Below are 18,781 nucleotides of genomic sequence, written 5' to 3'. Positions count from 1 at the left end.
TTTTTTTGTTTGTTTGTTTTCTGCTCAAGGCAACCACTGAAATCAGATAGAATGGAGCCACCAGGGTGGGGACAAGGAAGGGGCAGAGACAATCAAGAACAAGCATTTTTCCAACCCGCCTGTTCAAGCTGGCACTTGCATAGATTGACAATGAATTCACCATTTAATTTTTAACCTGAAACTGAAAGCAAAATATAAATATAACTGAGCTTTCACCATTTTGTTCCCTCATTTGTCTCCTGGGTTTCAAATAGATTCTGAAGCTCTTTCTCAGAGCCAGAGAAATTAAAAAAAAAAAAAGATTTTGAAATAAAAGGGAAAAACTGAAAGCAAGGTGGATCAGGCTATTGCTTTTTTCACAGTGTCACTGTATGAGAGGAGACCCTGCAAATGAATCTGACTGTTCACTGATATAGAGTTACTCTATCATTGAAGTGTGTCCTCCACTGCATGCACTTGCAGGACAGAAAAAGATCTATTTTTATTTTAATAGCTGACCACTGACCAGGTAAAATAGCCTCTCTTTTCTTTGTGTTTTCTTACTTTCTGTATGTGGGAAAAGGAGTTGGTATACACTGATTACAGTGTTGGTGTGACTTTTTCCCACAACCTGCTATTTAACAGTGGAAGTCTACATAGTCAGTGAGCATTTATTGCATGGCACAGTTTCTTAACAAAAGTGACTGTGTGTTGCTGTGTGTGTTGTTCATAGTACTACAGTACTAGTACTGATGTTAATAGTACTTCCATAAACCTCGCTATAAGAATAAAAAACAAAAATCCTAATGGCTGAGGGAGTAGACAGTATTAGAAGTGATCTAAGAAAGCTTAAGGATCTGTTGTATGTTTAGAAGTTAAAATTCAATGCAAAAATGTAGAAAATTATGGGGTAGATTTTAAAAAAGAGCACGATCACGTACTTTTGTTCGCGCAGCAGGCGCAAACAAAAGTACGCTGGATTTTATAAGATACGCGCATAACCGCGCGTATCTTATAAAATCCTGGATCGGCGCACCTCGGAGGGAACTTTCTTTCTTTCTTTCGCCCTCCCCTCACCTTCTCCTCCCTTCCCCTACCTAACCCACCCCCCCAGCCCTATCTAAACCCCCCTTACCTTTGTCCCTCGATTTACGCCTGCTAGAAGCAGACGTAAATCTACGCGTGCCAGCGGACTGCTGGCGCGCAGTCATCCGACCCGAGAGCTGGTCCGGAGGCCTCGACCACGCCCCCGGGCTGGCGCCACACCCCCGGTCCCGCCCCCAAAATGCCGCGTCATTCGGCCCCGCCCCGACACGCCCCCTTAAAACCCCCAGGACTTACGCGCGTCCCGGGGCTCTGCGCGCGCCGGCGGCCTATGCAAAATAGGCGCGCGAGGGCCCTGCTCGCGTAAATCCGGGCGGATTTACGCCAGCAGGGCATTTAAAATCCGCCCGTATGTATTTGGGATGCAGAAGTCCAAAGAAATAGTAACAATGAAGGGTGAGGTAAAATAACTAGGAGAAAGGCCTCAGGGATATCATGTCTTATGATCTCAAGGTAATGAAACAGAGTTATAAGGAAATGGCCAGCGCCATAGCCTGTAGAAAAAATCAGGGGTGATCATTTCACTGTGCGGGTCATTAGTGAAACCTTACCTAGAATAGTGTTTCTGATTTTGGAGGTTATACATCTGAAATAGTATACACAGGACTGAGGTCATCCAAAGAAAGGAATCCAAAATAGTGTAGATTCAAATGAGAGAAGTCCTATGTATGTCAATGTCTATACCCTAGAGGAGAAGGGGGATAAAATGGAGACATTGAAATATCTGAGAGGTATAAATACACAAGAAACACACCTTTTTCACTGAGAATAATGGCCTACAGGAAGATCACAAAATGAGGCCCCTAAGGGGTAGACTCAGGAGCAAGATCTGGAAATATTTCTCTATGGAAAGGCTGTTAGATTCATGAAATGGCCTTGCACTGGAGGTGAAGGAGACAAAGCATATAGGAATAAAAGATAACATGGGATAAGGTCAGGCAATTCGTAATTATGAAGAAGTGAGTGGAAAGCCAGAGATCAGCTGAGATGTATGACAATGTATCAGGAATGAGAATGGACAGGTGAGATGGGCTTTATGGTCCATATCTGACATGACAGCCTATATTTCTACATTTCTAAGTGCTTGGAAGTAGAGTTTCAGAAGATACATAACATACTGTATCTAAAATTTGAGTTACGGGATTTCATAGGCCTTATTTATCTCTGATATTGGTACACTCTGAATTATAGGCCTGTCATATTAACAGATTACACTTGTGTTTTGATGACCTGTAACAATGTCACATTGCTGATAGATTATAACATGTTTTTCTCTTTTCATCCTACTTTTCTTCTGTCTGTCTTTAACCATTTCTTAAATTGTTGTTTCTGTATGATCTGTATGTTTTGTTTTTCATTCTTTTCAGGAAATAAATGATGTCGATGTTCAGGAATTAGTGAGAAGGTCAATTGGAAGGTTAACAATTATTCGACAAATGTTTCCAGTTCCACAGAACCTAAGTCAGCGTTGTTACCGTGGCAACCACAGAATATCTTCATCACTATGTGATCCTAAGGACCCTTTCTCCCAGAGCATGGAGGTATTCAGTTAACACTAATATATGTCCCTTTGTGCAGGCACTGTGTGAAAAGATCTCAGTTTGTAATTACAGGGTTATTAAATCTGTCCAACATATTTTATTTTTCTCTCCATATATTTGTCAGCAGCAAGACAGTTAATTAAAAGTGGACTCATCCTTATGAGGGTAATTCTCAGCTGGTGTAAAGTCTGTGGGCATTTTTTACCCACAGACTTTACAGTTGGTAGATTACCAGAAATTCTTAACATAACAATAGATTTGCCAGTGTTGAAAAAACATGATTTGGATGCAGTATTGCCCTGGTTTGAACCTAATCTCTCTCTCAAAGTCATTGAATGGGTGGCTCTTTTTCAGATTCAGAGTTATTTAGATGAGTTGTGGGCTTTCCATACTTGTCAGCTTGAGTTTTGGAAGGTACATGGAACAGAAATGTGATTCGTCTGAGAAAAGGTAGATGACTGAAACACCTGCCTTTGTTAGAATTGAGAGCTTTGCTTGACAATATTCTTTTCATGCATAAGGAAATCTCTGCTATGGTGACATATTTTTTTTCTTCTTGGGTTTTTGCCACAAGCTGTTACTGTTCTAGTCCCAGAAAGATTTGGCAACTTTAATTCAAACCCTGGTAATGAGTTGCATAGACTATTATTCTTATTTATATATAGGAATGCTCTCTAGAAAATTTGCACCAGCTACGGTTGTTGCGCTGGAGGTGGATCCTTGGCCTGGTGCAGGATTGGTACGACCTGCTGGTCGGACCCAGAAAGTGCCTGCCACCAGGAGCTGGAGCACACAAGGAGACAGAGGCTAGCTGGAGCTTCACCAATAAAAGTCCGGGGTTTCCACAGGTTGAGCCTTGGGTACCCGGACCGCCTGGACTTAGGTGGGCCTCCGGTGGTCTCCCGGAGAGGTGTGCCCACCACCACCACTTTTATCACATTCAGAATAGGTAAATGATTTCTAATCTCTGTCGTTTTCCTGGTAAGTTGAGAGGATTGCTTTACTAAGAAAGCTTTTACTATATTCTGTATCTGAGAACTCAGGATGTTTCATTTCTTGATTTTCTGGTTTTACATTAGTTCTCTCTTCCTATTGATGTTTTTACCATATTCTGAACTGGTTTCTCCTCAGAAAAGGTTTCACCTCAGCATCTTTTCTCTTTTGCCTGTATGTCTTTGTTTTGATAGAGATTTTTCCATATTTTGTTACTGAATTCAGGCTTTTCCATATCTTGATTTTCTGCTTTTCTTGATTTTCTGGGGTAAGCCCTTATGGTTGTATTAAGGGTATGGCAGGTAGTCATGTGGCAGAAAGCCTCCTATGGTGGTATTAGAGGCATGGCAGATAGGCAGTGGCAGCAAGTCCCCTACAGAGGTTTAAGGGGTATGGCAGGTAACAGCATCTTCCCAAGATAATGACTATAGAGGAAATGCATAGTACATCTCATGATCATTTTTCAACATCATCATTACTGGATCCAGTGAACATTGATAGGCTAGATCACTATGATATGTTGCCTCTGTGCTGTGGTCTCCTTGACAATACCTCACAGCTTCACACATGACTCACTATTGTCTTGCTATATAGTTACAATTACTAACTGACACCTGTCCCATTGATTTCTATGGCCCATAAACTTCATTAGCTCATAGAAATGAATGAGAGATGAAACTAATAAAATGAATATAATATGTTTCATTCATAGGATGGTCCACATTCATTTCAAGGACCCCAAAAATGAAACAAAAGGGACCCATTTTTTCTCAGGTGTCACATTCATTTTAAACAAATACATCCCTAATGATAAATCACTAATGAGATAGTGTGCATGATTTCTCAGCTCATTATGGATTTTGTTAAATTTTGGAAGCAGGTTCACAAATAAAAAATATCTTATGCAAAATCAGTAAATAGCAAGTTTAGTAATTTGTAAACACTATTAAATGTGAACCTGTTCACATTTTAGTACATCAGCCTCTTGGTCAGAAAAAAAACCAAGTCATATCCATGGAGAAGATTAATTTCAACAGCCTACAGAGAACTAAGGTCTGTGACTACAAAGTACCCACAGACTTTAGCCCACATTTTCAAAACATAAGTACACTTTGAAAATTTTCAGATTGTCCCAGTACATGCACACACACACATACATGCAGAAATTACATTTGCTGGACCAGAGGTAACTGTCTGCTTCAATATTTATGAATATACTTTTGACAATTGAAAGTGTGCATGCAAATGCTTTACTTGCCAGAAATCCACCCCCTAGAATGCCTCCCATGAGTGCAGGCAAAATTACACACATAATTGAGTTATGAGTGTACATTTCCCTGGAAACTTTGCCCATCCCTGGATCATTTCCACAGATGATTTGCGTGCCTATCTTATGGTTTATGCATGTAAATCCTTTAGAAAAGATTCTTCAAAGTGCTCCTTTATAGAATTTGTTAAAGCTGTCAAATTTTATGATGCACAATCCTCTTCATATTAAAAAAATAATAATATCCCCTGGATCACCAGTTGGGTTGTTTTAAAGAGTGATAACCGTAGAATACTTTTTTTAACATTCTGGAATCTCAGATGAAAATCAAGATTCTGAGCAGCAAACTGTTCATAAAATTAATGTGGAGCTGCTCTCTGATGCATGGAACTTGTAGGTAATTCTCTCTACTGTAACATCACACTTTAATCTCACTCTCTTCGTGATGAAGAAACCAGAGACATTGTAAGGTAGATAAAAATACCCTTACATTTTTCATACACAAAAAGCCTTTGAAAAGGCTGATAATATTAATGCATACTAATAATCACGAGTGGTCAATACATGAATACAGGATTAATAGCATCCTTTGTGTGTTACTAGGAGGCAACATTTGTAAGTATATTCAGCTGTGACAAGAGCTGACTTCAGAAGTATCTGGGTAGGAATGTATTTGAAAAACGACTTTTTCCATTTGTAAAATTGCATGTAGTAAATAATGTACTTCAAACTGCAGTGCAGGTAGCTTTTTCAGAAATGATGGATGAGTAAATTCAAAGAGGGCAAGAACAGTTATGGAAATCTTTGATGTGTGTCCTCTGTCACTGCTACCATCCCCTGCAGATGGGATCTAACCATTCCAATTTGATTCTCAGGTCTGTATATTAGTTACTAGGCTTTTGTAGGTCATTGTGTATGCCCACCTTCATCACTACAATTATTTATGTAAGTACATGAATTATTTTCTAGATCCAGTTTCTAATTTTAACTACTGATACTCCCCTTTATGCTAGTCTGCTAAATACATGGTTTTTAATTGTCAGTACTATGGGGGTAGTTTTCTATGTGCACGTATTGTTGTAAAGTCTGCAAGTATTTTTTACCCAAAGGGTCTTGGCACCAGAACCTTGGCCCAGACATAGGCCCGAAGCTGTGACCTGACCCAGAGATTGGGTCACAATGCCGGGGTCTCAGCCCAGACCCAGCCTGATGCTGCGTCCCAACCCGGAGGCTGGGTCCCAATGCGGGTATCCCTAGACCCAGGCCTGATGCTGTGACCCAACTCAGAGGCCTGTTCCCGATGCCTGGGCCCCTCAGAATGAAACAAATTAGCTCCATTCATCATGTTTTACAGTTTTGTTTCAAACAAATGCACATCCCTAGTAGGACCTATAGCCTGCAGAACTGGGAATTCAATCAAGAAGCCCTACTATAGCCTTCACAGACTTGGAAGGTGCTGACTTGTGGAAGAAGACAGGACAAGAATGGAGTTTGTCTTTTAGGAGAGTGGGATTTGACTCCTATGGCTCTGTGCCTGGTTAAAGCACCGTCTTGAATGGTCAGGGTACTACTTCGCCCTCTGCCTAGTAAGAGTGAGGTATGTGGTGTCCCAGGAGTAAGACTGATTTTTGAGATATTGTGGGGGTTTTTTGTGAGAAAGAAGGAGATATTTTTCCACCACCAACCACCTGCCTATTTCTGGAGAAGAAAGTTTTTCTTTCCTGGGATAGGACTTTGGACATTGATTCAGGGGTTGATCATGAATGGAGAGACTGTATCCCTTGGAGTTGTCATTATTTTATTGATGATGATATTTGCTACTCTTGCCTGGATTCTTTTTTTTTTTTTTTAAGTTAAATTTTTCTGTTAAACAACACTCCAAGTCTCAGCTTCTTTCTTCAACCTGAAAGCTAGTCTACTGAGAAATGCTGAGATCTACAAGTGTGAGTACAATTAGAAGAATGGCTGAAAGGAGCAAAAGATTGTGCAGGGTAACCAGCCCCAAGAGCCTAGAGCCTCAGAGGTTTGTCCTCTTCCCCACCAGTTATACCCCAGTAGCTGACTATTGCAGAGAATATTAAGAAGGTCCGTGATAATGAGTATGGCCCTGCGACTTTTTGGTCCCTTGTATTAGGGACCTCAAAACATATTTTGTGAATACAGTGGACAAAAAAGGTTTTGAGGGTCCATTTTAGCTAAAAAATTGGCTACACCTCACAGAGATTTTTTTTTTTTTTTTTGCAGCCAGTCCCCTGGTAGCCTATAATGCGCAAAATGTGCACAAGTTTAAAGGTGTGTATGGGGTTAGCTGATCAGCCAGCACAATTTTGTAAAAATGGCACTGTAGCGTAGGAGCAAGTGAGCATGGCTCCTGCAGCCAAGAATACCTCCTCCCAACTATAGGGTAAGCTTGGAGGCCTGGGAACACAAAACTGACTTTCACTCTTTTTGAGAGGACAAGGGGTAGGGCTTTTCAATCTTCTTGGCTTGTAAAAAGTTTGACCGGTAAAGAGACTCAGGGGTCATGATGGGGGACAACATAACAACTCCCTGGTGGTGGTTAATAACAGGGGTGAGGGCTGGGAGCAGGGTGATGGATTATGTGGGACCCTTAAGGCAGCATGGCACCTTTAAAGCATAGTGGCCCCTGATGGGATTGCAAGCAAGAGAAAATATGATACACCTTGCCATGGCCGGGAACACATGAATATTTTGTGAGAAAGTGAGCTATAGATGGCAATGAACTCATTTCATCCATATTCTATAGCAAGCTTCACAAAATGGCCGCTAACCCACAGAAAACCCTGTGGGTTAGAACCCTCGGCAGAGGGTTATGGTATTGTTAGAAATAGGTAGATATTATAGATGGCTACCATGTGTCAATGCAGTAATTGAAGTCAGAATAAAAGCCCATAAAATGTGATATGTCATCACCTGCTTATTTATAACCATATTTATGTAACTCATGAAAATTACAAGTTAGCATCATTAATTGTCAGTTAACATTCTACTGGGTGGAAATTATTGATTATCAAAACAAAATAAGATATATTTTAAACATCAAAACTTGCAAACACAGCTGTATTGGCTATCTCTTCAAAAAGGTATGAGAAAGCCACATTGTCAGTTTCTTCTAGAATGGCAATATGTATAAAACAGAATAAAAGAGAAAAGAACAGTCCACATATTCTATTATTGGCATTGCTTCAGGATGCCTCTGAACATACACTGTAGTCCATGTAGAAGCAAACAAGATAAGTATTTTGAAAGCTGTTTTTTGCCATAAAGAAAAAAAATGATGCATTTAAATTCATACTTGCAGTGTAGTGAAAGTTGGATACATCAATAACACACATCGTTAGTTTGAGGAAATTTTAGATGAATGTAATATGCACAGTTTGGATACATATTAAACTCCCTATTATGGTAACAGGGAGAGCAATAAATACAGTAAGCCAAGCAATTTTAAAGTGCAGACTTTCATTGCTGTAGAGCATGATTAATGCAGTACATCTAAAAAATTGCAAGATTTTCCAGACACAGGAATTAATTGTAATACATTATCATCCTCATGCTGTCATTAACAAGTTAGTATATATATGCTATGCTATTAGAAAAAGGGTGGAAAAATATCCAGTTTAATGATTCTTGAACTCTGATTATTCAAATCCTGTTAATCCTTGGTGTAGGGCCTGCTAAATTGCTCTTAAATTAATTAGTAAATTCTTCTCTGAACTATGGCAAAGCAGTCTTTTTTATTCCCTTGATGTTCTTCTATAAAAAAAAAAAAAAAGGAAACACTTTGTAAACAGTGTTTCAGTCACTGGAAAGATGACTTAGTATCATGGGTCTTTATGTAGTAATTTAATCTCATTAGTGACCCTATTCTCTTTGCTGCCTAAGATTTTCTTACACAAAGGTTCATTATGATGGAAAGAAGTTATCACACATTATTCATTTCACGCCGAGGGAGATTTGTATATTGTATTAATAAGCTATTTGGAAAAATTTAATCTTAGATAAATCTATAAATATGGTGTTAAAATAATGTTATGGTTCCCACATATATGAAGAACATCCACTACAGCACACGCCTCCATTTCCCACCACAACCCTGGACACCTGTTGGCACCTCTAACCAGTCCTGCTGCAGGTGCTGCCTCTTTCCTCTTCTAGCCCTGAGGCTAAAAACTCAGCTTTTTGAACTGTTGGCTCCTTATCTACACAGTTCCCTATATGGTTCAAATTTCAGCTGTGTGACAACAGTTGTTTAAATCACATGGCGTAGAGACAGATCCCCACGTTCAAACAGCTGAGATTTCAACCCCAGGGCCGGAAGAGGAAAGAGGCATTGCATGTAGCAGAAGCAGTCCATGAGCAGCAAGGACATGGAAATTTACATTTACATTTACAATTGTTTGAGATTTATGAATCGCCTAACGTTAAAATAGGCCTAGGTGATATGCAAGGGTACGAGCATAAAATAATAATAAATCATAATAAAATACATGAATAGGGAAAAGAACTATGTACAAGGCATACAAAATATAGATAAAAGAAACTAAACATACAAGATAAAATAAAAAATGAGTGAGTGAGATCAGGTGAAGAAGGGAGACCTGCGGGGGTAAAACAGGGACTCAGTTGGGGATTGAGAAGAAGAGCAGAGAAAGAACAGGAACTGAGGGTGAAGAGGGAGAACAGCAGGGGAAGTATGGGGACTCACTTTGGAACTGAGGGGATGGGCAAAGGAAGATCAGGGGCTGGGGGAAAAGAGGAGGAAGAGCAGGTGAGGAATGGGGACTCGAGCGAAAAGATCAAGTGAAGAACAGAGACTGAGGGGGAAAGGGAAATTTGGGAAAGAGCAGGGGATGAACAGAGATTGAGGGGGAAAGAGAAACTAGGGAAAGAGCAGGGGATGAACAGGGACTAGAGGGGAAAAATGGGAAAATCAAGGGAAGAATGAGTATTGAGGGGCAGACCAGGGACTGTCACTTGGCGACTGTGAGAGAACAGGGAAAGAACAAGGATGGGGCAAAGCAGGAGAAAAACAGGAACTGTCATTTGCGGGGAAAGATCAAGGGAAGAATGGGAACTGGAGGAAAGAGGGGGAAAAGCAGAGGAAGAATGAAGACTGGGGGAAAGGCAGAGGAAGAACAGGGATTCAGTTGGGGACTGAACAAAGAGCAGGGGAAGAACAAGGATTGGGGCTAGGAGAGCAGGGGAAGAACGAAGATTGGGGATAGGAGAGCAGGGGAAGAACGAGGATTGGGGATAGGAGAGCAGGGGAAGAACGAGGATTGGGGATAGGAGAGCAGGGGAAGAATGAGGATTGGGGATTGGAGAGCAGGGGAAGAACGAGGATTGGGGCTAGGAGAGCAGGGAAAGAACGAGGATTTGGGGATAGGAGAGCAGGGGAAGAACGAGGATTGGGGCTAGGAGAGCAAGGGAAGAACGAGGATTGGGGAGAGGAGAGCAGGGGAAGAACGAGGATTGGGGCTAGGAGAGCAGGGGATTAACGAGGATTGGGGATAGGAGAGCAGGGGAAGAATGAGGATTGGGGATAGGAGAGCAGGGGAAGAATGAGGATTTGGGAAAGGAGAGCAGGGGAAGAACGAGGATTGGGGCTAGGAGAGCAGGGGAAGAACGAGGATTGTCACTTGGGGACTGGGGGGATATAAAGGGAAGAACTGTGGGACTGGGGATAAAGAAAGTAAAGAACAGGGGAAGAGCAGGTGAAGAACAGGGACTCGTTTGAAGATTAGGGGAAAGTAGAGGAAGAATGGGGAGAGCAAGTAAAGAATGGAAACTGGAGGGCAGGGTAGGAGCTGAATGAGGACTTGAGAACTGGGGGATGGGAGAGCAGGGAAATAGTGGGAAATTGGAGACTAATGAGCCCTAACTTCTTTAGTCTTTCCTCATAGGGCAGCTGTTCCATGCCCCTTATCATTTTGGTCGCCCTTTTCTGCATTTTCTCCACTGCAGCTATATCCTTTTTGAGATGCGGTGACCAGAACTGCACACAGAATTCAGGGTGGGGTCTCACCATGGAGCAATACAGAGGCATTATGACATACATAGTTTTATTTGCCATTCCCTTCCTAATAATTCCCAACATTCTATTTGCTTTCTTGATCACCACAGCACACTGAGCCAACAAATTCAATGTATTAAAGCACTATAATGCCTAGATCTCTTTCCTGGGTGGTAACTCCTAAGATAGAACCTAACATTGTAGAACTACAGCATGGGATATTTTTCCTTATATGCCTCACTTTGCATTTGTCCATATTAAATTTCATCTGCCATTTGGACACCCAATCTTCCAGTCTTGCAAGATCTTCCTGCAATTTATCATAATCCACTTGAGATTTAACTACTCTGCATAATTTTGTGTCATCCGCAAATTTGATCATCTCACTAGTTGTCCGCTTTCCAGATCATTTATAAATTTATTAAAAAGCACTGGTCCAAGTACAGATCCCTGAGGCACTCTACTATTTACCTTTTTCCATGTAAAAACTGACCATTTAATCCTGCTCTCTGTTTCCTGTCTTTTAACCAATTTGCAATCTACAAAAGGACATCAACTCCTATCCCATGACTTTTTAATTTTCTTAGAAGTCTCTCATGCGGGACTTTGTAAAATGCCTTCTAAAAATCCAAATACATCACATCTACCGGTTCAGCTTTATCCACATGTTTATTGACCCCTTCAAAAAAATGTAGGAAAGTTGTGAGGCAGGATTTCCCTTGGGTAAATCCATTCTGGCTGCATCCCATCAAACCATGTCTAATTAAATGTTTTGTCATTTTATTCTTTATAACAGTTTCCACATGTTTTTCCCTGCACTAAAGTCAGGCTCACTGGTCTATAGTTTCCCGGATCGCCCCTGGGTCCCTTTTTAAATATTGCAGTTACATTGGCCATCTTCCAATCTTCAGGTACATAGGATGATTTTAATGACAGGTTACAAATTTTTACTAATAGGTCTGAAATTTCATTTTTTTAGTTCTTTCAGAATCCTGGGGTGTATACATCAGGTCCAGGTGATTTACTACTCTTACAGTTTGACAATCAGGCCTACAACATCTTCCAGGTTCACTGTGATTTGGTTCAGTTGATCTGAATCATCACCCATTAAACTCTTCTTTGGAATGGGTATCTCACCAATATCCTCTTCAGTAAACACTGAAGCAAAGAAATTATTTAATCTTTCTGCAATGGCCTTATTTTCTCTAAGTGCCCCTTTATCCCCTCAATCATCCAACGGTCCAATTGACTCCTTTGTAGGCTTTCTGCTTCAGACATATTTTAAAAAGATTTTATTGTGAGATTTTGCCTCTATGGTCAACTTCTATTCAAATGTTCTCTTAGCCTGTCTTATCAATGTCTTACATTTCACTTGCACACAAAAAAAGAACTTGTCTTAATTTCCACTTACTGAAAAATATCATCCAAAAAGGAAATATCTATGCAAATTTCATTCAAATAGGAATGCAACTCACCTAAAATCCTTAGATATTAGATTTTTTAAGATTTTTTCGAGTTTAAAATATATAACCGCATCATCAAGCCTGACAGCGTACTCCCTTTACATTCAAACCGGGAGCCACCCGGTCTTCTAATCATCTGCGGTCACAGTCTTTTTCACTTTTTCTTTTTTTATCTCATTTTATTTGAAAACAACTTTTACATATATTCTTGCATATCTGGTCAGTATCTTCAATACTCGATCTGGTCAATATCTTCAATAATCGATTCAATTCACAATTCAACTCATTTTTTGCATGTATGTTCACAATTCTCAATTCAGCTTGACAAACGGCTGATGTTTCGCAGAAAGGTCTGCTTCATCAGGAGCTGCAATGTGTGAAAAACTATTTTCTCCATGCACAATCATTCAAAATTCTCTGTCATATCAGTTCCTTCCAACAGGACGGCCATCGTCTCTAAACCTTTTCAAACAGAAAACTTGAAAAATCTTAAAAAAATCTAATATCTAAGGATTTTAGGTGATTGGCATTCCTATTTGAATGACATTTGCATAGATATTTCCTTTTTGGATGTTACATTTAACTTGCCAATGCTTGTGCTTTATCCAATTTTCTTCTGATGGATCCTTCTTCCAATTTTTGAATTAAGATCTTTTGACTAAAATAGCCTCCTTCACCTCAACTTTTAACCTGCCGGTAATTGTTTTGCCTTCCTTCCACCTTTCTTAATGTGTGGAATACACTTGGTCTGTGCTTCTAGGATGGTATTTTTTAACAATGTCCACCATTGTCGCACACTTACCTTTGTAGTTGCACTTTCAGTTTTTTTCTATTTTTCTCTTTTGAAAGTTTAGCGCTAGAACCATGGATTTACATACTGCCCCCTTCCAGTCATTAATTCAAATTTGATCATATTATGATCACTATTGCCAAGCAGCCCCACCACCATTACCTCTCTCACCAAATCCTGTACTCCACTGAGAAATAGATCTAAAATTGCTCCCTCTCTTGTCTGTTCCTGAACCAATTGCTCCATAAAACTGTCATTTTTTCCATCCAGGAACTTTAGCTCTCTAGCATGTCCCGATGATACATTTAGTCAGTCAATATTGGGTTAATTGAAATCTCCCATTATTACTGCACTACCAGTTTGGTTAGCTTCCCTAATTTTTCTTAGCATTTCACTGTCCTTCTCACCAGGTGACGGTTGTATACTCCTATTACTATTCTCTTCCCCAACACAGAAGGGATTTCTACCCATAAAGATTTGATTATAATTTATTCTCATGCAGAATCTTTATCCTATTGGATCTTATGCCATCCTGTACATGAAGCGCCACCCTGTCTCCAAGATGCTCCTCTCTGTGATTGCGATATAATTTTTACCCCGATATAGCACTATCCCATTGGTTATCCTCTTTCCACAATGTCTCTGAGATGTCAATTAAGTCTACGTCATCATTCACTGCTATAGACTCTAAGTCTCCCATTTTACTACTTAGACTTCTGGCATTAGCATACAAACATTTCAAAGTGAGTTTTTTGTTTGTATTTACACTCTGCTTTTCAGTTGATAGGGATAAATTGGAATCTTTTAACTCAGGTGATTCTCTTTTAACAGGCACTTAGATTAATTTTCTTATTATTGGAACCTCTCAGTTGGGATGCCCTAAATCTAATGCTTCATCAGTATCCTTTGAAGATACATCCCTCCGAACTATGCGCTGCTGAGCGACTGTTGGCTTTCCCCTTTGTTCTAGTTTAAAAACTGCTCTAAATCCCTTTGGAAAAGTCTCCCCCTTCCCCAAAAGATTCCCCAGTTCCTTACAAAACTAAATCCCTCTTCCTTGCACCATCGTCTCATCCACACATTGAGACTCCAGAGCTCTGCCTGCCTCTGGGGACCTGAGTGTGGAACAGGGACCCACAGGGACCCACAGAGACCAACAGTATCCCTACAATTTATACATTTTGATTACTTCACTAACCTTAAATCTGAATTTACTGATTTTAAATGTGTAGAAATTAAGGTCAGTTAACAAGTGTACTAGATGAGATCTTTATCAGGGAAGCCACAATACTGATTCCAAACCAAATCTTGTTTTGGCACAGCTTGGTAATTTCATTTCTAAGGTGTTCTTTTAATTTGCTAGATGAGATCCATATCATATGAATATGGTCACCCTGCTTACCAAGAAAGACAAGTTTGTTAGTTCATCTTGGTGATTTAACAAGAGGACTGAATAGCAACGGATTTGCTATGATTCTTCGGTTTATAGTCAAGGGAGCATTAACAATCTGATATTGTAATTTGTTACCAAAGGTGAAGGAGTTGAATTACAAGGCAACTATTTCAGGTGATACTGTTCTATTATAAATATTGGCATTAAGATTCAGAAGGCTTATTAGTCATAAAAGAGGAATTAGAGAGAAGATGAAAGAAATACCTGCTTACCTGTCTGCTAGTCCAACACCAAAGCAGATAAACATTGAGAGAGCAATTTGGAGGTTAAGAATAGAGCTGTTAATATGTGTAAAGTAGTTTGTGATATTGCTAATGCAAAATTCATGTTACTGGGATAATGAGATGCAAAGGGGTGCAAAATAGCTCATTTACCTTTGAATGCAGCAACATATAAAAAAGCTTGCTACAATGCACAAAATATATCACAGATGCACTAGCATCATGGGGAGGTGTAGTTTCTGCAACACCATCAGTATTAACACACATGCTTTCACATGCACACTTTGCCATCTGCAATAACAAATGTCTCATTTGCATCCCATTAACCTTGGCCATTAATACATGCATAAAACACCACATTTGTGCATGTTAATAGCCAGTGTTAATGCAGTTCAGTACATCAGCTCCTTAGTGGATAGCTGCTAACGAAGGAAAATAGAAGAAATAAACAAACTAAATGAACTGCAGTGGCAGTCAGAAGCAGAGTCTAGATTAAATGCAAGTCGCTGTGGCAAGAATCAGAGCCTTCAGACTGCACAGTGAAAAGAAAGAAGACAGTGTCAGAGAATGGGGAAAGTCAGCGGCCCTCTATACACCCATGAGAACCTAATGGATTGTTACCAGGAGATCAATAAATTGACTGGAGGCTTCTCTTGCTAAGGATGGAAGGATTTAACTACAGAGAAGAGGATATAAAGAAAGTTATTTACAAACTGGATTAAAATATATTCCTAATATTTAATTTTCGGATTGATAATTATAGAGAGAAAAGTAGATCTCTTATTAGATAGATTTATAGTGTAGGCTACTTAATATATCGCAGGCGTTAAAGGCGTTTTCGCATGCGTTAATTGCGCTTTACGCATGCGAAAATGCCTTAATGTGATTTAATAAATGACCCCCACTGTACGTAGTAAGCAAATTTTCAGAATGTCAGAAATACAGGAGTATTGTCACTGCGGTATGGAACAATATGCACATTCAAAGACAGGACATTTCAAGGGTGCTCCAGAGTGGGATAACTAACGGCATATCCATTCCAATAACACACCATGCCATAAATTTTGGAGTAATCATAAACTCAGATTTATCTATGAAACAGCACATTTCCTCCCTAACAAAAAAATCATTCTACAAACTACGACTCTTAAAACACCTCCGTCAATTACTCTTTTACCACGACTATAGAACTATTCTTCAGTTTCTAATCTTTTCTGGTCTAGACTATTGTAATGCCCTCTATTTAGGATTACCAGACTCGGTTGGACTGTTAGATGATTGAGGGGTTAAAGGGGCACTTAGGGAAGGTAAGGCCAATGCGGAAAGATTAAATGGTTTCTTTGCTTCAGAGTTTACTGAAGAGGATGTTGGGGAGATACCAATTCTGGAGACGGTTTTCAAGGGTGATGTTTCAGATGAACTGAACCAAATCATGGTGAACCTGTAAGATGTGGGTGGCCAGACTGACAAACTGAACAGTAGTAAATCACCTGGACTGGAAGGCATACACCCCAGGTTTCTGAAAGAACTAAAAATAAAATTTCACACCTATGTCAGTTAATTTGTAACCTGTCATTAAAATCATCTGTTGTACCTGAAGATTTCAATATGGCCAATGTAACCCCAATATTTAAAAACGACTCCGGGGGGAGCCTGAATTCAGTGCAGGGAAAAATCATGGAAACTAATATAAAGAATAAAATAACAAAACATTTAGATAGACCTGGTTTAATAAGTCTCAGCCAGCATGGATTTACCCAAGGGAAGACTTGCCTCAAAAATCCCCTACATTTTTTTGAAGGGGTGAATAAACATGTGGCCAAATGTAAACCGGTAGATGTGGTGTATTTGAATTTTTAGAAGGTGTTCAACAAAGTCCCACAAGAGAGGCTTCTAAGAAAACTAAAAAATCATGGAATAGGAGGTGATGTCCTTTTGTGGAATGCAAGCTGGTTAAAAGACAGGAAACAGAGAGTAGGATTAAATGGTCTGTTTTCAAGGTGGGAAAAGGTAAACAGTGGAGTGCCTCGGGGTTCTGTATTTGGACTGGTGCTTTTTAATATATTCATAAATGATGTAGAATGGGGTGCGATGAATGAAATGATCAAATTCACATTGCAGATGACACAGAATTATGCAGAGTAGTTAAATCTCAAGCAGATTGTGATAACTGAGGACCTTGTGAGACTGGAAGATTGGGCTCCCAAATGGCAGATGAAATTTATTGTAGACAAGTGCAAATTGATATATATAGGGAAAAATAACCATTGCTGTAGTTACACAATGTTAGGTTCTATCTTGGGAGTTACCACCCAGGAAAGAGATCTAGGCATCATAGGGGATAGTACATTGAAATTGTCATCTCAGTGTGTTGTGGCAATCAAAAAGGCAAAAAGAATGTTAGGAATTATTAAGATGGGAATGGCATATAAAACGATGGATGTCATAATGCCTCTGAATCGCTCCATGGTGAGACCGCATCTTGAAAACTGTGTGCAATTCTGGTCACCACATCTAAAAAAGATATCGTTGCACTGGAGAAAGTGCAGTGAAGGGTGACCAAAATGATAAGTGGCATGGAATGGCTGCCTGATGAGGTAAGGCTAAGGAAGTTAGGGCTGTTCAGATTGAAGAAGAAATGATTGAGGGGGGATATGATAGATGTTGTAAACCTGCCCGTGACAGGTGCGGGCAGTCTCCTTACCTCTCTTCTAGCTGCTGCCTCAAGCGCGACAGTCCACCGCTGCCACCGTCCTTCGCGGCCCGGAGGCTGTGGCCATTTCCCGCCCTGCGTGGCAGGGCTGAGCCATTGTCGGGAGCTTTCCTCCCTGGCTGGGGCTGCCACTGCTGCTCCTGCTCAGTCTTCGCAGCTGGAGCCGCTGCCGGGGTCCTCAGACAGCAGGGAAGCCATCCTTGCTGCTGCCTGTGCCTCTCTTTCCATTTCGCGGAGGGGAGCTGCTCCATCTCGGGTCTCTCACTTGGCGGACGCCACTCATGTGCCTGCTCTGCTTCTCCTGCTTCTCCTTAGGTGCGGGCGTGTGCCTCAGTCCGATGTTTAAAGGGCCAGCGGCAGGAAAAGTCCTGTGGCCCTCTGAGATATAAAAGTGGCCCTGTGTCTGTCCCTTGTGTTTGTCCAGTTTCCTCCTGGATGTTCCTGTCCATCGGTCCAGGAGGCTTCTGTGGTCCATCGCTTCTTCAAGATCCTGTGTTTCTCGTTGGAGCTCCTTTGTCTTCGTCTGAGCTTTCATTCCTGGAAATCCTGTTGTTCCATGTCCAGATGTCCTGTTGTTCTGTGGTATTGTTCCTGAATGCCTTGATGTCCCAGATGTCCTGTTGTTTTGTTGTTCCGTTCCTGGAAATCTGGTTGTTCCATGTCCTGATGTTCCAGACGCTCCACATTCCTGTTGTCTTCATCCTGATGCCCTTGCCTTCTCTTCTGCGACCAGTTCCCAGGTTCCTTGTGCCCACCTTTCCTGGCATGCCAAGTTGTGGTCTGTGACCAGCCCATGGGGTGGCTGTGTAGGACGCTTCGTGATACAGGGCCGCCTTCTCATCTGCAGTGCAAGCCTCCGGGAGACTTCTGTCTTAAAGCTTTGTTGCTGTGTATATTGTTCCCAGTCTATGGAGTCCTCTTGTGCCTGCTCCGTCCATGCCTAAGACTCTGCCAGAATCTGCTCCGCTTCAGCATGGTCCACGACCAGCCACAGGCGGCTGTGTAGGGTGCACCCCAGTGCACGCCTCTACTGAATCTTCAAGATAATATCCCTCAAAACAGAGGTCAATTAGGACAAAATGTCCCAATTATCTTTTATTCACAACCTGTTTTACAACTTACAGTTTTTTAGTTTGAATCTTCGCCATGTTCAAGTCTCAATCTCCATTATCTCGTATGGAGTCTGCAACGCGTTCAGCATGGTCCGCGACCAGCCATGGGCG

The 18,781-nt window shown here is 40.8% G+C and overlaps 1 protein-coding gene across 1 annotated transcript in view; it reads left to right on the top strand.

Annotated features, from left to right (window-relative positions):
- Nucleotides 1–18,781, top strand: part of GRID2 (glutamate ionotropic receptor delta type subunit 2) — a 2,300,191-nt gene that overhangs the window by 1,242,969 nt on the left and 1,038,441 nt on the right. The window contains exon 6 of the mRNA XM_029609341.1: nt 2,451–2,624. Within this exon, the coding sequence (XP_029465201.1) occupies nt 2,451–2,624 (174 nt within the window). The remainder of the gene's footprint in view (nt 1–2,450; nt 2,625–18,781) is intronic.

The sequence above is a fragment of the Rhinatrema bivittatum genome, chromosome 1 (genome assembly GCF_901001135.1).
Source record: "Rhinatrema bivittatum chromosome 1, aRhiBiv1.1, whole genome shotgun sequence".
NCBI classification, from domain to species: domain Eukaryota; kingdom Metazoa; phylum Chordata; class Amphibia; order Gymnophiona; family Rhinatrematidae; genus Rhinatrema; species Rhinatrema bivittatum.
The sequence above is the reverse complement of the archived record's forward strand: the minus strand, read 5'-3'. Positions and strand labels throughout refer to the sequence as shown.